This window comes from Oncorhynchus mykiss, chromosome 18 (assembly GCF_013265735.2).
Source record: "Oncorhynchus mykiss isolate Arlee chromosome 18, USDA_OmykA_1.1, whole genome shotgun sequence".
Taxonomy (NCBI): domain Eukaryota; kingdom Metazoa; phylum Chordata; class Actinopteri; order Salmoniformes; family Salmonidae; genus Oncorhynchus; species Oncorhynchus mykiss.
Genome location: NC_048582.1, coordinates 59,747,403 through 59,768,138, shown reverse-complemented (window position 1 = coordinate 59,768,138; position 20,736 = coordinate 59,747,403). Strand labels below are relative to the sequence as shown.

Sequence of the window (20,736 nt, the reverse complement as noted above, 5' to 3'; positions counted from 1 at the left end):
GGGATTTTTGCTCCAGCTCGAGCTCTACCTGGCTACCGTTCGTCCGACTCCCTCAGGTGAAGAGAGCGTGAGCCTCCTCGTCTCCTGCTTTACGGGTAAAGCCCTGGAATGGGCCAACGCTGTCTGGAACGGCCCAGACTCTGCTCGGGACCACTACCCGTTTTCGGGCCGTGTTCAACCACCCTCCTGAGGGCCGAGCGGTGGGTGAGCGACTGTTTCACCTCAGACAGGAGACGAGGAGCGCGCAGGACTTTGCCTTGGAGTTCCGGACCTTGGCCACTGGTGCGGGGTGGAATGACAGGGCCCTGATGGACCACTACTGGTGCAGCCTCCGGGAGGACGTCCGCAGAGAGCTAGCTTGTCGGGACACCACACTCTCCCTCGACCAGCTCATAGACTTGTCGATCCGGCTGGACAACCTGCTAGCTGCCCGCGGGCGTTCAGAAGGGGTCCTGTCAATTCCACCTCCCAGCCCTCCTGCTCCAACTCCGAGGGAGTTGGGAGGGGCTGCATCGAGGGGGACCGGAGGAGGAGACTCCTCCTGCACCTACTGCGGGCGGAGAGGACACACACTTCAGACCGGTGCTGGAGGAGTCCGTCTGGGAGTCGAGATGGCCGGTGGACCACTTATCGGCCACCCCAGGTGAGTAAGCACCAAACTCACCCAGAGCTCCCTGTTGGTCACATGTTTGTATTAATTTTTCCCCCTGTGTTTTTCCCCTCTCTCCAGCATAAGGCCCTAGTCGATTCAGGCGCAGCTGGGAGTTTTATGGATCGCGGACTCGCCCGTAGGTTGGGGATTCTGTTGGTGCCGATAGACCCACCCTTCCCCGTGCACTCCTTAGATAGCCGACCGTTAGGGTCAGGGCTGGTCAGGGAGGCCAAGGTTCCGCTGGACATGGTAACGCAGGGGGATCATAGGGAGCGGATCAGTTTCTTCCTTATCGATTCACCTGCGTTTCCAGTGGTGTTGGGGATTCCCTGGCTGGCTATTCACAATCCCCTCATTTCCTGGATACAGGGGGCTCTTCAGGGGTGGTCAGAGGAGTGTTCAGGTAGGTGTATAGGAGTTTCCATCGGTGCCACGTCGGTGGAGAGTCCAGACCAGGTTTCCACTGTGCGCATTCCCTCAGAATATGCCGATTTGGCCATCATTTATGTTTTAAAAAAAGGCGACCAAATTACCACCCCATCGATGGGGGGATTGCGTGATAAACCTCCAGAAGAACGCTGCACTTCCCAGGAGTCACGTGTACCCATTGTCACAGGAGGAGACGTAGGCTATGGAGACATATGTCACAGAATCTCTGAGACGGGTACATTCGGCCCTCCATGTCACCCGTCTCCTCGAGTTTCTTTTTTGTAAAAAAAAAGGAGGGAGGACTGCGTCCATGCATTGATTATCGAGGTCTCAATTCGATCACAGTGGGGTTTAGTTATCCACTACCTCTCATCGCTACGGCGGTGGAATCATTCCACGGAACGCGTTTTTTTTCACAAAACTGGACCTCAAGAGCACGTATAATCTGGTGTGTATTCGGAATGGAGACGAGTGGAAAACCGCGTTTAGTACCACATCGGGCCTCGTCATGCCGTGTGGGTTAAAGAATGCTCCAGCCGTCTTTCAATCCTTTGTAGATGAGATTCTCAGGGACCTGCACGGGCAGGGTGTGGTGGTGTACATTGATGACATCCTGATCTATTCCCTGGTGCGCAAGATACTTGGGCGACTGCTGAAGCATGACCTATACGTCAAGGCTGAGAAATGGGTGTTCTCCAAACGAGCCATTTCCTTCCTGGGTTATCGCATTTCCACCTCGGGGGTGGTGATGGAGTGTGACCGTGTTAACGCCATGCGTAATTGGCCGACTCCGACCACGCTAAAGGAGGTGCAGCGGTTTTTAGGGTTTGCCAATTACTGGAAATACTGGTGGCCCACCTTAGCCAAGGACGTGAGGCTCTATGTCTCCTCCTGTTTGGTGTGCGCCCAGAGTAAGGCTCCTAGGCACCTGCCTAGAGGGAAACTACAGCCCCTCCCGGTTCCACAACGGACCTGGTCTCATCTGTCAGTGGACTTTCTTACTGATCTTCCCCCGTCTCAGGGGAACACTACCATTCTGGTCGTTGTGGATCAGTTCTCTAAGTCCTGCCGTCTCCTCCCATTGCCTGGTCTCCCTACGGCCCTACAGACTGCGGAGGCTCTATTTACCCACGTCTTTCTGCTCTACGGGGTGCCGGAGGACATCGTATCTGATCGAGGTCCCCAGTTCACGTCCCGAGTTTGGAGGGTGTTTATGGAATATCTGGGGGTCTCGGTCAGCCTGACCTCTGGTTATCACCCCGAGAGTAATGGGCAGGTGGAGAGAGTGAACTAGGAAGTGGGTAGGTTTCTGCGGTCGTATTGCCAGGACCGAACAGGAGAATGGGCGAGGTACGTCCCATGGGCGGAGTTTGCCCAGAACTTACTCCGTCTCTCCTCCACGAACATGTCGCCATTCCAATGCGTGCTGGGCTACCAGGCGGTCCTGGCTCCGTGGCATCAGAGTCAGACCGAATCTCCTGCGGTGGAGGAGTGGATGCAGAGCTCTAGGGAGACCTGGAGGGCAGTCCAGCACACTCTCAAAGCAGGCCGGTGGACGGCAGAAGAAGAGTGCTGACTGCCACCGCAGTGAGGCCCCTGTGTTCGCACCAGGGGACAGGGTCTGGCTCTCAACCCGAAACCTGACTCTCTGCCTGCCCTGCCGGAAGTTGGGGCCGCAGTGTGTGGGGCCCTTTAAAGTCCTGAGGAGGATAAACGAGGTATGTTATAGATTACAACTCCCCTCTTACTATCGCATTAACCCCTCGTTTCATGTGTCTCACCTCAGGCCGGTGGTAGCTGGTCCCCTACAAGAAGGTGAGGTGCCGGAGGTCCCTCCACCCCCTCTGGACATCGAGAGGTCCCCGGCTTACACGGTATGAGCTATTCTGGACTCGAGATGCCGGGTGAGGGGCCTGCAGTACCTCGTGGACTGGGAGGGGTACGGTCTGAAGGAGAGGTGCTGGGTACCGGTGGGGGATATTTTGGATCTATCGCTACTAAGGGAGTTCCATCGCCTCCATCCGGATCGCCCTGCGCCTCGCCCTCCAGGTCGCCCTCGAGGCCGCGCGTCAGGGGGGGGGGGGGGGGTACTGTCACGAATCCTGCGGTGCCTCTTCCTGTTCGGGCGGCGCTCGGCGGTTGTCGTCACCGGCCTACTAGCTGCCACCGATCCTCTTTTCTGTTTCAGTTAGTTTTGTCTGATTAGTTTCTTGTTTCTTGTTGGGGTTTTGTTTTGGGCTATTTAAACCCGGTAGGCCCGCCGGTTTTGTGCGGGCTTGTTTTTCTGTTCATGGTGTGTGGATTATTGTGGATTCCGTTTTTCCGGACAGTTTCGTCCTGGTTGTTGAACTTAGTATTTATGCGCCCTCATGTGTGGCGTGACCGTTACTCTGTTCTTGGAATAAAGATCCACGTTTTGAACTACCTGCTCTCTGCGCCTGACTCCTCCACCCACTACTCCTAGAAGCCTTTACAGTAATTTTTGATTTTTCAGGGGGTGCTGCATCACCTTCAGCACCCCTACTTCCCGCGGCTATTCCATACTACTAGGGTGCTTTCTTACCAGCTTCTCAGGTTTACTGTTCATTTGATATGAAATGGAAGGGAGTTCCATGCAATAATGGCTCTATATAATACTGTACTCTTTCTTGATTTTGTTCTGGATTTGGGGACTATGAAAAGACCTGTGGGGGCATGTCTGGTGGGGTAAGTGTGTTGGTCAGAGCTGTGTGTAAGTTAACAATGCAAACAATTTGCAATTTACAACACATTAATGTTTCTTATAAAAATAAGAAGTGATGCAGTCAGTCTCTCCTCAACTCTTAGCCATGAGAGACTGGCATGCATAGGATTTATATCAGCCCTCTGATTACAACGAAAAGCAAGACGTGCCGCTCTGTTCCCCGCAGCACTCTACCACACGACAATAATCAAGATAAGACAAGACTAGTTCATCTGACTATTAGAGACCAGTGAGATATAGTCCATCTGACTATTAGAAACCAGGGAGATATAGTTCATATAACTATTAGAGACCAGGGAGATTTAGTTCATCTAACTATCAGAAACCAGGGAGATATAGTTCATATAACTATTAGAGACCAGGGAGATATAGTTCATCTGACTATCATAGACAAGTGAGATATAGTTCATCTGACTATCAGAGACCAGGGAGATATAGTTCATCTGACTATTAAAGGCCAGGTTTGTCTGGCCATTAGAGACCAGGGATTTATAGTTTGTCTGGCCATTAGAGACCAGGGAGATATGGTTTGTCTGGCCATTAGAGACCAGGGAGATATAGTTTGTCTGGCCATTAGAGACCAGGGATATATGGTTTGTCTGGCCATTAGAGACCAGGGAGATATAGTTTGTCTGGCCATTAAAGACCAGTGAGATATAGTTTGTCTGGCCATTAGAGACCAGGGAGATATGGTTTGTCTGGCCATTAAAGACCATGGAGATATGGTTTGTCTGGCCATTAAAGATCAGGGAGATATGGTTTGTCTGACTATTATTCTTTATTTATTTAACCTTTATTTAACAAGGCAAGTCAGTTTAGAACAAATTCTTATTTTCAATGACGGCCTAGGAACAGTGGGTTAACTGCCAGCGTGAAACACAGAGCAAAGCTGTCCTCACTAGACCCCTCATCAGACAGCATCCTCTTAGAAAGCCAAACCCGCCCACTGGTTTCCATGTTCTAAAAGATATGAGAGTGCCACTGAGAGGCCAGTGCCCTTCACAAGCAGGGAAGATATCTTCAGCCAGCTTAAGCCCATCATTTCCATTGTTTGAGCCAGGTAGAGAGGAAAGGGAGCCAGTCAGACACCTGTTTCATGAGGCGATGCTACATTTCAGGCTCTAGAGGTGAAAATAGAGGCACGTAATGACGGCAGGCGGTAGATAATGTCATGGGTATCACATCCCCACAGAGAGGATCCTTATGGCAATATCTGGAGAGTTCCCCAACTCAAACAACTTTTAATGTGGTTGATGTGAATAGTTAAATCGGTGCAATTTTGCATTTGTAATGACAAATAACTGTTGATTGTGTTGAATTTACAGGTACTTGATTCTGAAATGGCACAAAGTCACAGGTGTACTCACAGCCGGGTAAGTACTGTGTCGCACATCGCATGTCACTGTCATATAAGAAATTAAACTTTCTTTCAAGAACCTTTTCAAAGAACTCTGTAGATCAAAAGAATTCCATCCCATCAGGTGGAGAAGACCTTTATAGTCTACATGTTGTCTGACTTATCGCGTGTACACAATGAATCTCACATTTTGGAGAGGCAATACTGTGGGCTGCCTTCTATTTGCTGTGGACCCACTACAACTCAACTACAGAAATGGAATGTTCTCTTGCAGTAGGGTGATCAAATTAAGATCATACATCTGTATATGCCCATAGGCTGGAGGCACTCTTCCATGATGTCAGGCCAGCATTTTGTCACCATTCCTCTGAGCTTGGCTACAGAGGCAGAATAACCTTGTGTTTGATTTACAGAGGTAATCACAGAAGGATGGTTCCACACCTCTCACCTGCATACACCTTGCTTATTGAGGGGGTTCTAAGTTCAGCTCTCAGGATGTGGAGCGCTATACAGCGGCCTCCTTCCACAAAGTCAGTATGGAATATCACGTTATTAAGATGAACTAATCCAATAGTTCCAGTGTGTTTACCTGCCAAGTCTGTCTGCTGAGAATGGCTGAACTTCCTTTCTGATATAAAGTCATTAACCTTTGGAAGCTGCCATGTGGAGTGCACAGAAGACGGTATGAGCTGAGATGGAAGTATTATTTCACTTTGTGAATGTTTTGGAAAATGCATTAGGTTAAAGAAATGTGTTGGTGTGTGTCTGTGTTCAGGGGATTTGTTGGAGTCATTTTTTATTTCATTTTTTACTTTGATAGAAAACAACTCAGGCATGTGTGCAGCTTGACTGTATCTATAGAGGGAGAAGGAAGATTCTACCTACAGACTAAAGGTATATGCTTCTGCCAATAATAATACAAAAGTCTCTGAATAAGCACATATTATTTGAAATAAAATATTAATCATCAAACTCAGTGTTCAGTGAATGCAGACCATGTAATTTAGGGGAGTTTCACTTTTTTCATAGGCATTCAGATGAAATTATGAAACCTTTTGATTACATCCTTTGAACATTCAAATCACATGAACTATTTTATGCACTAGGCTCTTAAGATACCAAGCTCTTCGAATGTGAAAGCTAAACCCTCAGTTATGTAGTGGTGGTCTAGTTTCCAGACCAATTATTGATCTGTCACTACCGTAGAGACTATGTGGAGGGCAGTGTATGCCATGCTTTAGAGGCAGACAGGCTTAGACCAGTAGGCTTTCACAAAGCCTACTGCAGAGTTATACAGTACAGTGGATCTGTGTTTCCCTAACATGGTCAAGTGACAGACGGAAGAGGTGAGACAGATAGGCAGGGAGGGTCAGCCAGGCCAGCCCAGCCATGGACCAGACCAGAGAGTTCAACTCAGGGGTGAGAGAGAGACTCCACTCATTTCAATCCAACACTGGATGATGGACTCTGGGGAAAGTGTGATGCCATGTATTGGTACGGAAACAGCCAGAGCACTCAGTCACAAGATGTTAGGTTTAGCCTGCATCCCAAATGGCCACCAATCCCCTTTGTAGCGCTCTAGTTTGACAAGGGCCCAAATGGCTCTGTAGTGCACTATATACAGTAGGAAATAGGGTGGTATTTGGGACACATTTTTGTACTGACACACGACAGCCACAGCTTGTGGGCAATGGTCAGAAAATGTACTTCTCCTATAGGACGATTTATTTATTATATCAGTCACCTCGACATGACCAAACTTCTTGATTCCCTGTTGGGGGGATAATTCAAAGGGATGTATGAGTGAAATGCATTTTATTTTATTTTTATTTAACCTTTATTTAACTAGGCAAGTCAGTTAAGAACAATTTCTTATTTACAATGACTGCCAAACCCTAACCCGGATGAGGCTGGGCCAGTTGTGCGACGCCCTACGCATGATGAAGGGATGAAAGGAAGAAGAGTCCACTGGGCAAAAACTGGTTGAATCAATATTTCCATGTAATTTCAACGCAAATGCAATGTGATAATGTTGACTCAATGTGGGCGTCATCAACATAAGAGCATTTAGTATTTTTTACTCACCTAACTTTAAACCTAAATCCAATAACATAGTGAATTGTTTTGTTGATTTCACGTTGAATTCACATTAGTTGAAAACTGAACCAAATGTAAATCAAACCTAGATGTTGATCTGTGCCCAGTGGGAGGGGTGCTGCTGCTTACTCAACCCAGAAGTAAATGTGGGTGGAAGTCTGTAAAACGTTGCCTTGGATCCCCACCCAGTGGCTGTTTATGCTCCAGGTCCTGCTGCCAAGCTGTGAGGTCATGCTGAAGAAAGGTCCTTACAGACGGAGGACCGGATCCACCCACAGATAGAGGGGTTAGAAGGAATAGACTGGTAAATCCCACACGCCCACTCGGTTTATTATGGATACTAGAAACACAGTCTACATGGAGCCTGTGTGGTTATCCTGTGATGCAGCTTTCCACTTTTTATTGTTTTATATTTTTTATAAATAAACAAGATACATACACACAGACATAAACAGCCTAACATCAACATGACCTTCCTGTCCCTACTCCATCCTCTCCCCTCCAGAGGTAGTGTCACACCCTGGTCAAAGTATTTTGTGTTTATCTTTATTTATTTGGTCAGGCCAGGGTGTGGCATGGGTTTTTGTATGTGGTGTGTATGTATAGGGATTGTAGCTAGTGGGGTGTTCTAGCTAAGTCTATGGCTGTCTGAAGTGGTTCTCAATCAGAGGCAGGTGTTTATCGTTGTCTCTGATTGGGAACCATATTTAGGCAGCCATATTCTTTGAGTTTGTGGTGGGTGATTGTCCTTAGTGTCCTGATGTCATTGTTCTGTGTTAGGTTACACAAGTATAGGCTGTTTCGGTTTTCGTTAAGTTTATTGTTTTGATAGTGTTTGTGTTTAGTGTGTTACTTCATTAAACATGGATTGCAATAGACACGCCGCATTTTGGTCCGACTCTCCTTCTCACCAAGAAAACCGTTACAGAATCACCCACCACAAAGGGACCAAGCAGCGTGTCAACAGGCAAGAACAGCCCAAAGTGGAGTACAGTATGGACTATACTTCTTGGGAGGAGATAGACAGGTGGGCGGTCGACCCAGGGAGAGTGCCGGAGCCCGCCTGGGATTCGATGGAGCAGTGCGCGGAAGGATATAGGAGAATGGAGTTTGCGAAGCAAGCAAGGCGGCGCGGACGGAGGCCCCATAGTCAGCCCCAAAAATTTCTTGGGGGGGGGCTCAGGGAGAGCGTGGCAGAGTCAGGAGCCAGACCTGAGCCAACTCTCCCTGTTTATCGTGAGGAGCCAAGGAGGAGACCAGAACCAGAGCCGGTGTTGGAGGTGAGCGAAACAGAGACTGTGAAGGAGTTAATGGGGAAATTGGAGGAGAGAGAAATGAGGGAGTTGCTGTGTTGGTGTTTTAAACATGGAATTCGCCCGACGGAGCGTGTCGGGGATTTGATGGCACCTGGGTCAGCGCTCCATACTCGTCCTGAGGTGCGTGTTAGTCGGCTGGTGAAGATGGTGCCAGTCTCACGTACCAGGCCTCCTGTGCACCTCCCTAGCCTTGCACGTCCTGTGCCAGCACCGCTCTCAAGATCTCCAGTACGCCTTCACGGTCTAACCCATCCTGTGCCACCTCCACACCCCAGCCCTCCGGTAGCAGCTCCCCGCACCAGGCTTCCTGTGCGTGTCCTCGGCCCAGTACCACCAGTGCCAGCACCACGCATCAGGCCTACAGTGCGCCTCGCCTGTCCAGCGCTGTCGGAGCCCTCCTCCTCTCCAGCGCTGTCGGAGTCTCCCGCCTGTTTAGCGCTGTTAGAGCCTTCCTTCTCTACAGCGCTGCCGGAGTCTCCCGCCTGTTCAGAACTGCCAGTTAGCATAGAGCTGCCAGTTAGCATAGAGCTGCCAGTTAGCATAGAGCTGCCAGTTAGCAAGGAGCTGCCAGTTAGCAAGGAGCTGCCAGTCTGCAAGGAGCTGCCAGTCTGCAAGGAGCTGCCAGTCTGCAAGGAGCTGCCAGTCTGCAAGGAGCTGCCAGTCTGCAAGGAGCCGCCAGAGCTGCCAGTCTGCAAGGAGCCGCCAGAGCTGCCAGTCTGCAAGGAGCCGCCAGAGCTGCCAGTCTGCAAGGAGCCGCCAGGGCCGCCAGTCAGTATGGAGCAGCCAGGGCCGCCAGTCAGCATGGAGCAGCCAGGGCCGCCAGTCAGCATGGAGCAGCCAGTCAGCATGGAGCAGCCAGAGCAGCCAGTCAGCATGGAGCAGCCAGAGCTGCCAGTCAGCATGGAGCAGCCAGTCAGCATGGAGCAGCCAGAGCTGCCAGTCGACCAGACTCTTCCAGAGCTGCCAGTCGACCAGACTCTTCCAGAGCTGCCAGTCGACCAGACTCTTCCAGATCTGCCAGTCGACCAGACTCTTCCAGATCTGCCAGTCGACCAGACTCTTCCAGATCTGCCAGTCGACCAGACTCTTCCAGATCTGCCAGTCGACCAGACTCTTCCAGATCTGCCAGTCGACCAGACTCTTCCAGATCTGCCAGTCGACCAGGATCTGCCGAAACCGCCAGCCAGCCAGGTAGATTCATCAACTTGCCTGAGCTTCCTCTCACTCCTGAGCTTCCTCTCACTCCTGAGCTTCCTCTCACTCCTGAGCTTCCCCTCAGTCCCGAGCTGCCTCAGTCCCGAGCTGCCCCTCAGTCCCGATCTGCTCCTCAGTCCAGTGGGGTTCTGGGTGAGGACTACTAGGCCATGGTCGGCGGCGAGGGTGGACTATCCAGGGACGCGAGGAGAAGGGACTAAGACATTGATTGAGTGGGGTCCACGTCCCGCGCCGGAGCCGCCACCATGGACAGACGCCCACCCGGACCCTCCCTATTGTTTTGAGGTGCGTTCGGGAGTCCGCACCTTAGGGGGGGGGGTTCTGTCACACCCTGGTCAAAGTATTTTGTGTTTATCTTTATTTATTTGGTCAGGCCAGGGTGTGGCATGGGTTTTTGTATGTGGTGTGTATGTATAGGGATTGTAGCTAGTGGGGTGTTCTAGCTAAGTCTATGGCTGTCTGAAGTGGTTCTCAATCAGAGGCAGGTGTTTATCGTTGTCTCTGATTGGGAACCATATTTAGGCAGCCATATTCTTTGAGTTTGTGGTGGGTGATTGTCCTTAGTGTCCTGATGTCATTGTTCTGTGTTAGGTTACACAAGTATAGGCTGTTTCGGTTTTCGTTAAGTTTATTGTTTTGATAGTGTTTGTGTTTAGTGTGTTACTTCATTAAACATGGATTGCAATAGACACGCCGCATTTTGGTCCGACTCTCCTTCTCACCAAGAAAACCGTTACAGGTAGGCAGGCCTATAGCATAAAGCCCTCAAAACCAACTCTGAACCTCCAAGCCAGTTCCACTGCATTTTTTCATTGATCCCCTTTAATCAGGACTGATTTACACCTGGGACACCATGTGGGTGCAATTAATTGTCAGATTAATTAATTAATTAGTTAGTTAGTTAATTAATTAATTAACAGAAAAACAGCAGGCTCTGGACCTCGTAGGTTAAGAGTTGAATACCTCTGGCCTGAAGTCTATTAAATCGGGGGGCTAAGGTCAGTTTGTTATATCTGGAGTATTTCTCCTGTCTTATCCGGTGTCCTGTGTGAATTTAAGTATGCTCTCTCTAATTCTTTCTTTCTTTCTCTCTCTCTCTCGGAGGACCTGAGCCCTAGGACCATGCCTCAGGACTATCTGTCCTGATGACTCCTTGCTGTCCCCAGTCCACCTGGCCGTGCTGCTGCTACAGTTTCAACTGTTCTGCCTGCGGCTATGGAACCCTGACCTGTTTACCGGACGTGCTGCCTGTCCCAGACCTGCTGTTTTCAACTCTCTAGAGGCAGCAGGAGCGGTAGAGATACTCTGAATGATCAGCTATGAAAAGCCAACTGACATTTACTCCTGAGGTGCTGACCTGTTGCACCCTCGACAACCACTGTGAATATTATTATTTGACCCTGCTGGTCATCTATGAACATTTGAACATCTTGGCCATGTTCTGTTATAATCTCCACCCGGGACAGCCAGAAGAGGACTGGCCACCCCTCATAGCCTGTTTCTTCCTAGGTTTTGTCCTTTCTAGGGAGTTTTTCCTAGCCACCTTGCTTCTACACCTGTATTGCTTGCTGTTTGGGGTTTTAGGCTGGGTTTCTGTACAGCACTTTGAGATATCAGCTGATGGAAGAAGGGCTTAATAAATATTTTGATTTGATTTGATTTGAAATGGCAAATGGGCCTACTGAATGATGCAATTCAGGGGTAGGCAACTCTGTTCCTGGAGTGCCGCAGGTACTGCAGGATTTTATCCCAACTAGGCACCACACCTGACCAACTGAGCTAATTGATCAGTTCAGTGACTGCCTGAATTCAACACGCCTGGTCTTCCAAGTCAGTTACATCAGAATGTATGAAGTGCCTGCGGCCCTCCAGGACCAGGGTTGCCTACCCCTGATGTAGTTGCCTACATAGCAACACAAATAATAAGAAAAGAAAGCAATGCATTGGAGATGTGTATTACAGATCATTCTTCTTTTTCATTTTTAGATAGTCATAAGATTCATACGGAGCATAATCTTTTCTGCACAAAATAAATATGTACATTTACTTTCTCAAAATACAGTGTTTGTATCCCAAATGGCACCACATTCCTGATTTAGTGCACTGCTTTTTACCAGTGTCCTATGGGTCCTGGTCAAAAGTTGTGCACTATATACGGAATAGGGTTCCATTTGGAATGTCCATCCTATTTATTTTTCCCAAGGGCAGCTGTAAAGGGTGTAATGCTGCCACCAGGAGGCGCCTAAAATTCTGTTACTCCAAGTTCTCCTCAAACTTTGGTTACTGCTCTGTGTCATCTTTGAGCTTCCAGCACTTTCAATTGTATTATTAAACGAATACATGATTATTTGGTATACTACATGCAATCGCTTTTATGAAAAAATACTTTTCTTACTAGCACTGACTGCTGATAAGTACTTTGAGGATAAATGTACTTGATACCATTGTGAAATGTTGTTGTCCCACCTAGCTATCTTAAGATGAACGCACTAATAAGCGCATCTGCTAAATTACTCAAATGTAAAAGTGTAAAATGTTTGATTTCTATAGACTTCCAACCAATTACCATTATGGTGACTGAATATTGCCTTAGAACAACAGGCTTATGCAGCATATGAGGTAATGGACTGATTAGCACATGGGATCCATGGTTCTCTATATAAAAGTAATTTAAATAAAACAGTGAATTGCCAGTAAATTGCCTAACCCATTGTTCTGCCACTAATACAGTGGCCTGACTAGAAACTCATCGCACAGCTCGAGCACTCCTCTGAGTTCGAACCCAGAGGTTTTTTTTGTAATAGAAAATAAATCACTAAGTCTATTACAGAAGGAACATTTTCGCGGCATTTGCTGGTGGTTTTATCTCATGACAAAGTGACAAAAAACAGGGATACATTTTTTTATGTGATTAAACTTAGGAACGGTCTTTTCTGAAATGCGTCTTTTTTTGTTGTTGACAAAAGCGAGGAGTGGAAACTTCAAAGTAACCATTTACATACAACTACGGGAACATTTTCTTTCCCTCTAAATCCTTCTTAATGCTTCCTCCATTTCTGGTCCATGGGTGTTCAATTGGATTGGAAGAATTGTGTCACTGTTCGCCTCCTTTCCAACGCTAGCATTCCGTCACCTCATCTAAGGACAGGGAGATAGATAGGTATATTTGGGACCCGATTCAGGAAACTAGGCATATGTGGCAAGTCACGACTTCACGTAAAAAATATTTTTTTTTTATCAAAATGAGTTATTTGGCAGAAATGCCTTCTAGAACATGTGAACTTCCATGTGCCTTAATAACAAACTTGTATGCCATCTGTAAATACGAATAAAATTGTTAAATTACGAGCCGAATCCAGGTGGTGAGTCACATTTATGACATCCTCTCTGATACCACGTCCTCGGTAATGGATGATTTACCCTGAAGTCCTAATAGAGTACCAGCCAGACATATTGCACGTTTACTATTTATATCCACGCTGAATGGGCTGGCAGTTACCTTTTGATGACTTCCATAAATATGTATAGCCTCCGAATCACAGAGCTACAGCTTTTCTCTATTGGGATGATTGAATAAGGGGGAAAAGCACAGGGCAGGTACAATGGTGGGGGTGAAAGAAAGGCTACAAGGTTGTTTTATGAAACTCCACATGAGAAGATTTATTAAACTTTTGTCATGTCTTACATGGTACAGAGCAACACTGAAAACAATAAAAATATGCATGTGTACCGATTCTGCTGCCAAAACTAATATTTACACATTAAATAAAAATGCATGAGCGTGAACAGAACACATTGTTACTTTTCTATTGAGTTGGTTTCTCAACAGAAACTTGCAAGTTAGGGTTCATGTCAAAACATCAAAATAGATTGGAAATGTCATGTTATTGTATATTGGGTGGGAATGTACCTGCAGTTGTGTCAGTATTCTGTATCACAGATTACATTGTTGTGTTGACTTTCCGATACTGTATATACAGACTCTGGTAAAGAGGTTAATGTAAATATAGTTTGTTGACTTCCTTCTAAGGCCAGCAAAGTAATGAATGTGCTGCCATAACTCTCTCCATCTATTAAGTGGGGCAGAAGGTACACTAGTTGTTTAGAGCATTGGGCCAGTAACGAAAGGTCGCTGGTTCGAATCCCTGAGCCGTGCTGGTGAAAAATCAGAGCAAGGCACTTAACCCTAATTGCGCCTGTAAGTTGCTTTGGATAAGAGTGTATGTAAAATTTAATGGTTACTACCCTCCTCTAGTCCGGCTGTTCTGAAGGGGCTGAAAATAACCCAGTCAAAGCAAGATAAGAGAAAGTTAAAGATTTAGGGTGGAAAGGAAGTGGGATAGGGAGAGAAACAGGTATCAAGCTCTTGGATGAGAAGGGGCATGGTGACAATGCAAGCATACATGAAAAAAAAGAGGACACACATTCAGTTCTTATTCCTGTTTAGTAACAGGATTATATTTAGAGGCAAAGTGGAATTTCAGGACAAATGGGAGAAAAGCAACGGAGCGTACAGACAAAAATGTCTTGAGTTATTTTATTATATCCATTATGTCATGGTGTGAAAACTTAATATAAAGTTAAGCAAAGGTTTTTGTTAAAATGTACTATGTTGAAAACACAAAACAATACATAAATTATTTTGTTAATATTGCTTAACAATTTAAACAGTGCCTCAGTATAACTTCATCATAAATGGTGGAAAACAGTAAACTGTTAAAGTATTTAAAAAAATCTAAAATACATTAAAAAAAATCTACAAAAATATATTTTTATATTGTATGATAGTTGCCATGGTAAATGTATACTACAATACAAACTGTCTTGAGAAACGTACTCAGCAAAAATACTGCTGGTGTAGGTCGATTCACATTTGATTGATTGGTTTGCTATTTTCAACTATGCATCACCATGAACCATTACAGACAAGGCAGTGCAAGTAGCAAGTCAATTATGGTGCAGTAAAAAAAATACAATTCAACATGTCAATGTTAGTTCAATTATAGTCAATTCATGTGCCCCTTTGAATAAAATCACTGAATCAAATTGTTGACCATTTAATATTGTTATTAGGCTTTATTCTAATACGGTTTTTGGAAGTTGTTCTCATCATGCCTGCTCTTCTGCCTGTTTTTCTGCTTATCCATGGTTTCCCAGCTGAAACAAAGAAAATGACATATCATCATACAGGTCATTATTACATCCCAGTAAGGTGCAGAACGTTCCGTTTGCATGCTGGTGGGCAGAGAGACCCTCAGCTCTGCTAAAACCATCTAAAACTATTGAAAAGTATGTGCAGATTAACCTAAACCACACATACCTGTCAGTTATAATACACTTTTATTTTACTGAAATATCCAATTAATGTGGCCAATATTGAGAGATTGAGATGTAATCCAGCTGTTTTGGGGCACTGTACTTCATTGAAAGCCGGCCGCGCTTAATCCACAGTTAAAAAAGGACAAAGTCAAAAAGCATGTTACTTATAATGTGATCCAAAATTAGCCAGTCCTCCAGTCACACAATGACCTCAAACACAACCTGTTACTCGGACACTAGCTGGCGCTAACGAAAAGGCCTGTAGCCATTACTGCAATCATGGGGAACATGCAAAAGGTTGTTGAGCTGGCAGATGTAATAAGTCTATTGGTCATTATATTCAAAAACACCCCCTCCTTTCCTCCCAGTTATATCTTCAGATAAACAGAGAACACTCTGGGTGTGGGTGTGTGTGTGTGTGTGTGTGTGTGTGTGTGTGTGTGTGCGTGTGTGTGTGTGTGTGTGTGTGTGTGTGTGTGTGTGTGTGTGTGTGTGTGTGTGTGTGTGTGTGTGTGTGTGTGTGTGTGATGACCACTATCATACCTTTAGCACAGACGTCCATGCAGCTTTGTCTGGATATAAAGTTGTTGCTGCTTCCTCCACAACCTGAATAGATGAACTGCTCACACATCCTGGAGGCTGAGTTGTAGTAGTAGCGCGGTATAGATGCAGCACACCCTCCTTTATCCAGGGGATCCAGGCAGAGCACAGGAGTAGCTGTCAAGCACATAAAACAACTATAAGAACTCTGGGAGAGAGTAGGCTACTCTTCAGCTAACATTAACCAAGACACTCATCTCTGGTAGTAACCTAGCCTGGGTGCCAGTCTGTTTGGTAATGTAACCTAGCCTGGGTGCCAGCCTGTTTGGTAATGTAACCTAGCCTGGGTGCCAGCCTGTTTGGTAATGTAACCTAGCCTGGGTGCCAGCCTGTTTGGTAATGTAACCTAGCCTGGGTGCCAGCCTGTTTGGTAATGTAACCTAGCCTGGGTGCCAGCCTGTTTCTGATCTGTCGCCAACTCCTTATGGAACTCTCGTGCCAAACATGACAAGGAGTGGCCAGGAGTTGAACAGCTAAACAGACGGGTAACCAGGCTACATCTCTATTTTCTTAATAACGTAAGTATATCGAAAGAGGATACTGGATGGAATCATTTCAGAATAATATTGTTATAGAAAAACAGGACAATAGGCAGAGAGTAGGCTACTCTTCAGCTTGCTTTGTCTCATTTTCGACCGAGAGGCTCATCCCCGGCTTCTGAACATAAACAGACGCACAACTGAGTGAAATGTATGGAATAATTTCAGGACAATGCCTGAGAGAATTAAGGCACTCGGATACTGTGTGACTCTTGAGTATAGTATTGATAGAAGAGACTGTTAGAGTGTCAGGATTGGTCCTTATGGTACTGGTCCTTCTTTGTTTTTTTTGTTTTGTATCCCCTTTTTCTCCCTAATTTTGTGATATCCAATCACAATCTCGTCTCATCACTGGAACTCCCCAACGGGCTCGGGAGAGGCGAAGATCGAGTTATGTGTCCTCCGAAACATGACCCGCCCAACCTCGCTTCTTAATACTTAACTTGTAAGCCAGCCGCACCAATGTGACGGAGGAAACACTGTTCAACTGACAACCGAAGTCAGCCTGCTGGTGCCCGGCCCACCACAAGGAGTCGCTAGAGCGCGATGAGCCTGGGATCGAACCCCAGGCTGTAGTGCCTTAGATTGCTGCGCCACTTGGGAGGCTGGTACTGGTCCTTCTACCTAGTTTGAGTATAGTATTGATTAGAGGTCGACCGATTCATTGGAATGGCCGATTAATTAGGGCCAATTTCAAGTTTTCATAACAATCGGAAATCTGTATTTTTGGACACCGATTTGGCCGATTAAAAAAAATAAAATCTTACACCTTTATTTAACTAGGCAAGTCAGTTGAGAACACATTCTTACTTTCAATGACAGCCTAGGAATTGTGGGTTAACTGCCTCGTTCAGGGACAGAACGACAGATTTTCACCTTAACAGCTCGGGGGATTCGATCTTGCAACCTTACAGTTAACTAGTCCAACGCTCTAACCACCTGCCTCACGAGGAGCCTGCCTGATACGCGAATGCAGTAAGCCAAGGTAAGTTGCTAGCTAGCATTAAACTTATCTTATAAAAATCAATCAATCAATCACATTCCCTAGTTAACTACACATGGTTGATGATATAACTAGTTTATCTAGCGTGTCCTGCGTTGCATATAATCGATGCGGTGCGTATCATTGCTCCAATGTTTACCTAACCATGAACATCAATGCCTTTCTTAAAGTCAATACACAGAAGTATATATTTTTTAACTTGCATATTTAGCTAAAATAAATCCAGGTTAGCAGGCAATATTAACCAGGTGAAATTGTGTCACTTCTCTTGGGTTCATTGCACGCAGAGTCAGTGTATATGCAACAGTTTGGGCCGCCTAATTTGCCAGAATTATACGTAATTATGACATAACATTGAAGGTTGTGCAATGTAACAGGAACATTTAGACTAATGGATGCCACCCCTTAGATAAAATATGGAACGGTTCCGTATTTCACTGAAAGAATAAACGTTTTGTTTTTGAGATAGTTTCCGGATTCGACCATATTAATGACCTAAGGCTCGTATTTCTGTGTGTTATTATGTTATAACTAAGTCTCTGATTTGATTGAGCAGTCTGACTGAGCGGTGGTAGGCAGCAGCAGGCTCGTAAGCATTTATTCAAACAGCACTTTCGTGCGTTTTGCCAGCAGCTCTTCGTTGTGCGTCAAGCATTGCGCTGTTTATGACTTCAAGTCTATCAACTCCATAGATTAGGCTGGTGTAACCGATGTGAAATGGCTAGCTAGTTAGCGGTGTGCGCTCTAATAGCGTTTCAAACTTCACTCGCTCTGAGACTTGGAGTGGTTGTTCCCCTTGCTCTGCATGGGTAACGCTGCTTCGAGGGTGGCTGTTGTCATTGTGTTCCTGGTTCGAGCCCAGGGAGGAGCGAGAAGAGGGACGGAAGCTATACTGTTACACTGGCAATCCTAAAGTGCCTATAAGAACATCCAATAGTCAAAGGTAAATGAAATACAAATGGTATAGAGAGAAATAGTCCTATAACTCCTATAATAACTACAACCTAAAACTTCTTACCTGGGAATATTGAAGACACATGTTAAAATGAACCACCAGCTTTCATATGTTCTCATGTTCTGAGCAAGGAACTTAAACGTTAGCTTTCTTACATAGCACATATTGCACTTTTACTTTCTTCTCCAACACTTTGTTTTTGCATTATTTAAACCAAATTAAACACGTTTCATAATTTATTTGAGGCTAAATTGATTTTATTTATGTATTATATTAAGTTAAAATAAGTGTTCATTCAGTATTGTTGTAATTGTCATTATTACAAATAAAATATATTTTTTTAAATCGGCCAATTAATCGGTATGAACTTTTTTTGGTCCTCCAATAATCGGTATCGGTATTGAAAAATCATAATCGGTCGACCTCTAGTATTGATCAGTGGAGGCTGCTGAGGGGAGGACAGCTCATAATAATGGCTGGAATGGAGCAAACGGAATGGCATCAAACACATGTGTTCAATGTATTTGGTACCATCCCACCTATTCCGCTCCAGCCATTACCACGAGCCCGTCCTCCCCAATTAAGGTGCAACCAACCTCCTGTGGTATTGATAGAGGTGACCGTTAGAGCGTCAGGGTTGGTCCTTTTGTACTGGTCCTTCTATCCAGTTTCATTTCCTGATTACTCATCAACTATTGCATGTCATCATGGCCAGAATTTTGATGAGGATGTGGCTGGTTGCAATCAAATTGCCAAATTTCATGAAAAAGCTTCCTCTAATCTTGTTTCTACATCATTCCAAAGTAATACAGCGTTAATAACGCAATAGAGTGAACACCTTTATTTAACTAGGCAAGTCAGTTACAAACAATTCTTATTTGCAATGATGACCTACTCTGGCCAAACCCCGACGATGCTGGGCCAATTGTGCACCGCCCTATAAGCCTATGCTCAACACTGGATGTGGAAATATTTTCCCTATTGTGGTCTGCAGTACTCCATGCAAGACAACAGGTCCTGAAAGCGGTTCGCGTTGCCCTGGCAGCCTCCGTAGACGAACTGCTCACACTGCATGGTGGTCATGTTGAAGAAGTAGCTCAAGAAATAGCCCTCACAGGGACCCATCTCTTTCTGGAACGTGCAGATCTGGGGGACCTCTGGTGGGGTGGAGAAGGTGAAAAGAAACACATTCTTATAGGAACTATTGAAAAATGAAATGGGTCACATTGTATCGTCTTTTATCCTGAATTGGTTTGGATTTCCATTTCTTAACCCCAAAACTTTTCAAAAGTGCTGTCGGCTATATGTTCATACAATTCATAACTTAGAATTGTTTAAGATGACATAAAATAAATGGCCTATAGTCTAAATTAAAAAATAAAACTGAACTTGATGAATATTTAAATGCAAAGAAAAACTACTGAGAATACCACACAAAAACAGACTTGTATAAACAAATAAAAACGTACTTGGTATTCTAAAACATGCTATCTGACACGCCAGAAAACTCTTGAAGTTGTTTGCATTCCCTTGGCACCCTCCATAGACAAACTCTTCGCATTGTTGAGTGAAAGTATTGTAGTAGTAACGTTGGAGATATACTTTGCAAGGTCCCTCATCTACTTGAAGTAGACACACCTCTGAAATGAGCAGAAACACACAACATCAACACTAATGCTGGCTGCAAAATTAGGTCAAGGAATCTCTGAAGTACAGATTCATGTCGACAACAACTTTATCACTACTGAAAAGTCATGAGCCAACGCCCATCGATTGATTATGATTGCAAAGTATTTTGGCGTCGAGAAAAACGAATAAAATATTAATGTGGCTATTACCAGTTACGGTATTAAAAATACATACAATCATTTTTCTTTACCTTGTTTCGGTGAAAATGCAACAACGTAACAAAAAGAGCATGAAAGGATCAGAAAAATCAATGAACTGTGCTCCATGTTTGTAGATTTTTCCCAAGTTCAATTCTCCTTAATTAACTCTTCTAACTTTTCGCACCATCAGTACAGCCATTTATACTCTTGTAAACGCTTTCCCAAACGGCACGAGGGGCGGGCTATAATGGCTAATTTCCATACAAACCCGAAGTAGGAACGACCTGATTAATGTTTTGATCTGCATCATAGACAACGTCACGTTCATACACTGTTGAACTAATAACGCAATATGTCAAACGTCCTTCATCGCGCGCAATAGATACGGTCCAAACATTGATGTGGAAAGAGACTACAATAAATGTAGGCTAGTCTGGGAATGAAACTATTATGGGAGTATCCTGAGAATAAGGATTTGTTAACAGATTTATGACCATATGTGTCATAACATATGACAATGTTAATTATTGTTTTTCTTCTAGTTTATTTAACTTGTGAAATCAGTTAAGAACTAATCATAATTTACAATGACGGCCTACCCCGGTCAAACCGCTGGGCTGGGCCAATTGTGCGCTGCCCTATGGCACAGCCCAATCACAGCCAGATATGATTCAGCCTGGAT

At 45.3% G+C, this 20,736-nt stretch overlaps 1 protein-coding gene across 1 annotated transcript; it reads right to left on the bottom strand.

Annotated features, from left to right (window-relative positions):
- Positions 1–14,233: 14,233 nt before the first annotated feature.
- Positions 14,234–20,489, bottom strand: LOC110496635 (tissue factor pathway inhibitor 2). The gene is made up of 5 exons (XM_021572651.2): positions 20,105–20,489; positions 19,695–19,865; positions 19,293–19,382; positions 15,672–15,845; positions 14,234–14,966 (listed from the first exon to the last, which is right to left on the bottom strand). The coding sequence occupies exons 1-5, from the start codon at positions 20,178–20,180 to the stop codon at positions 14,851–14,853; spliced, it is 627 nt and encodes a 208-aa protein (XP_021428326.2). The 5' UTR covers positions 20,181–20,489; the 3' UTR covers positions 14,234–14,850.
- Positions 20,490–20,736: the final 247 nt, after the last annotated feature.

Excerpts from the sequence above, each read along its gene's own strand:
- LOC110496635 (XM_021572651.2), bottom strand. The coding sequence starts at position 20,180 with ATGGAGCACAGTTCATTGATTTTTCTGATCCTTTCATGCTCTTTTTGT. Across the intron at positions 15,846-19,292 it reads CAACATGACCACCATGCAGT|CTACTCCTGTGCTCTGCCTG; the intron begins GTGAGCAGTTCG and ends TGTGCTTGACAG. Across the intron at positions 14,967-15,671 it reads CATGGACGTCTGTGCTAAAG|CTGGGAAACCATGGATAAGC; the intron begins GTATGATAGTGG and ends TCTTTGTTTCAG.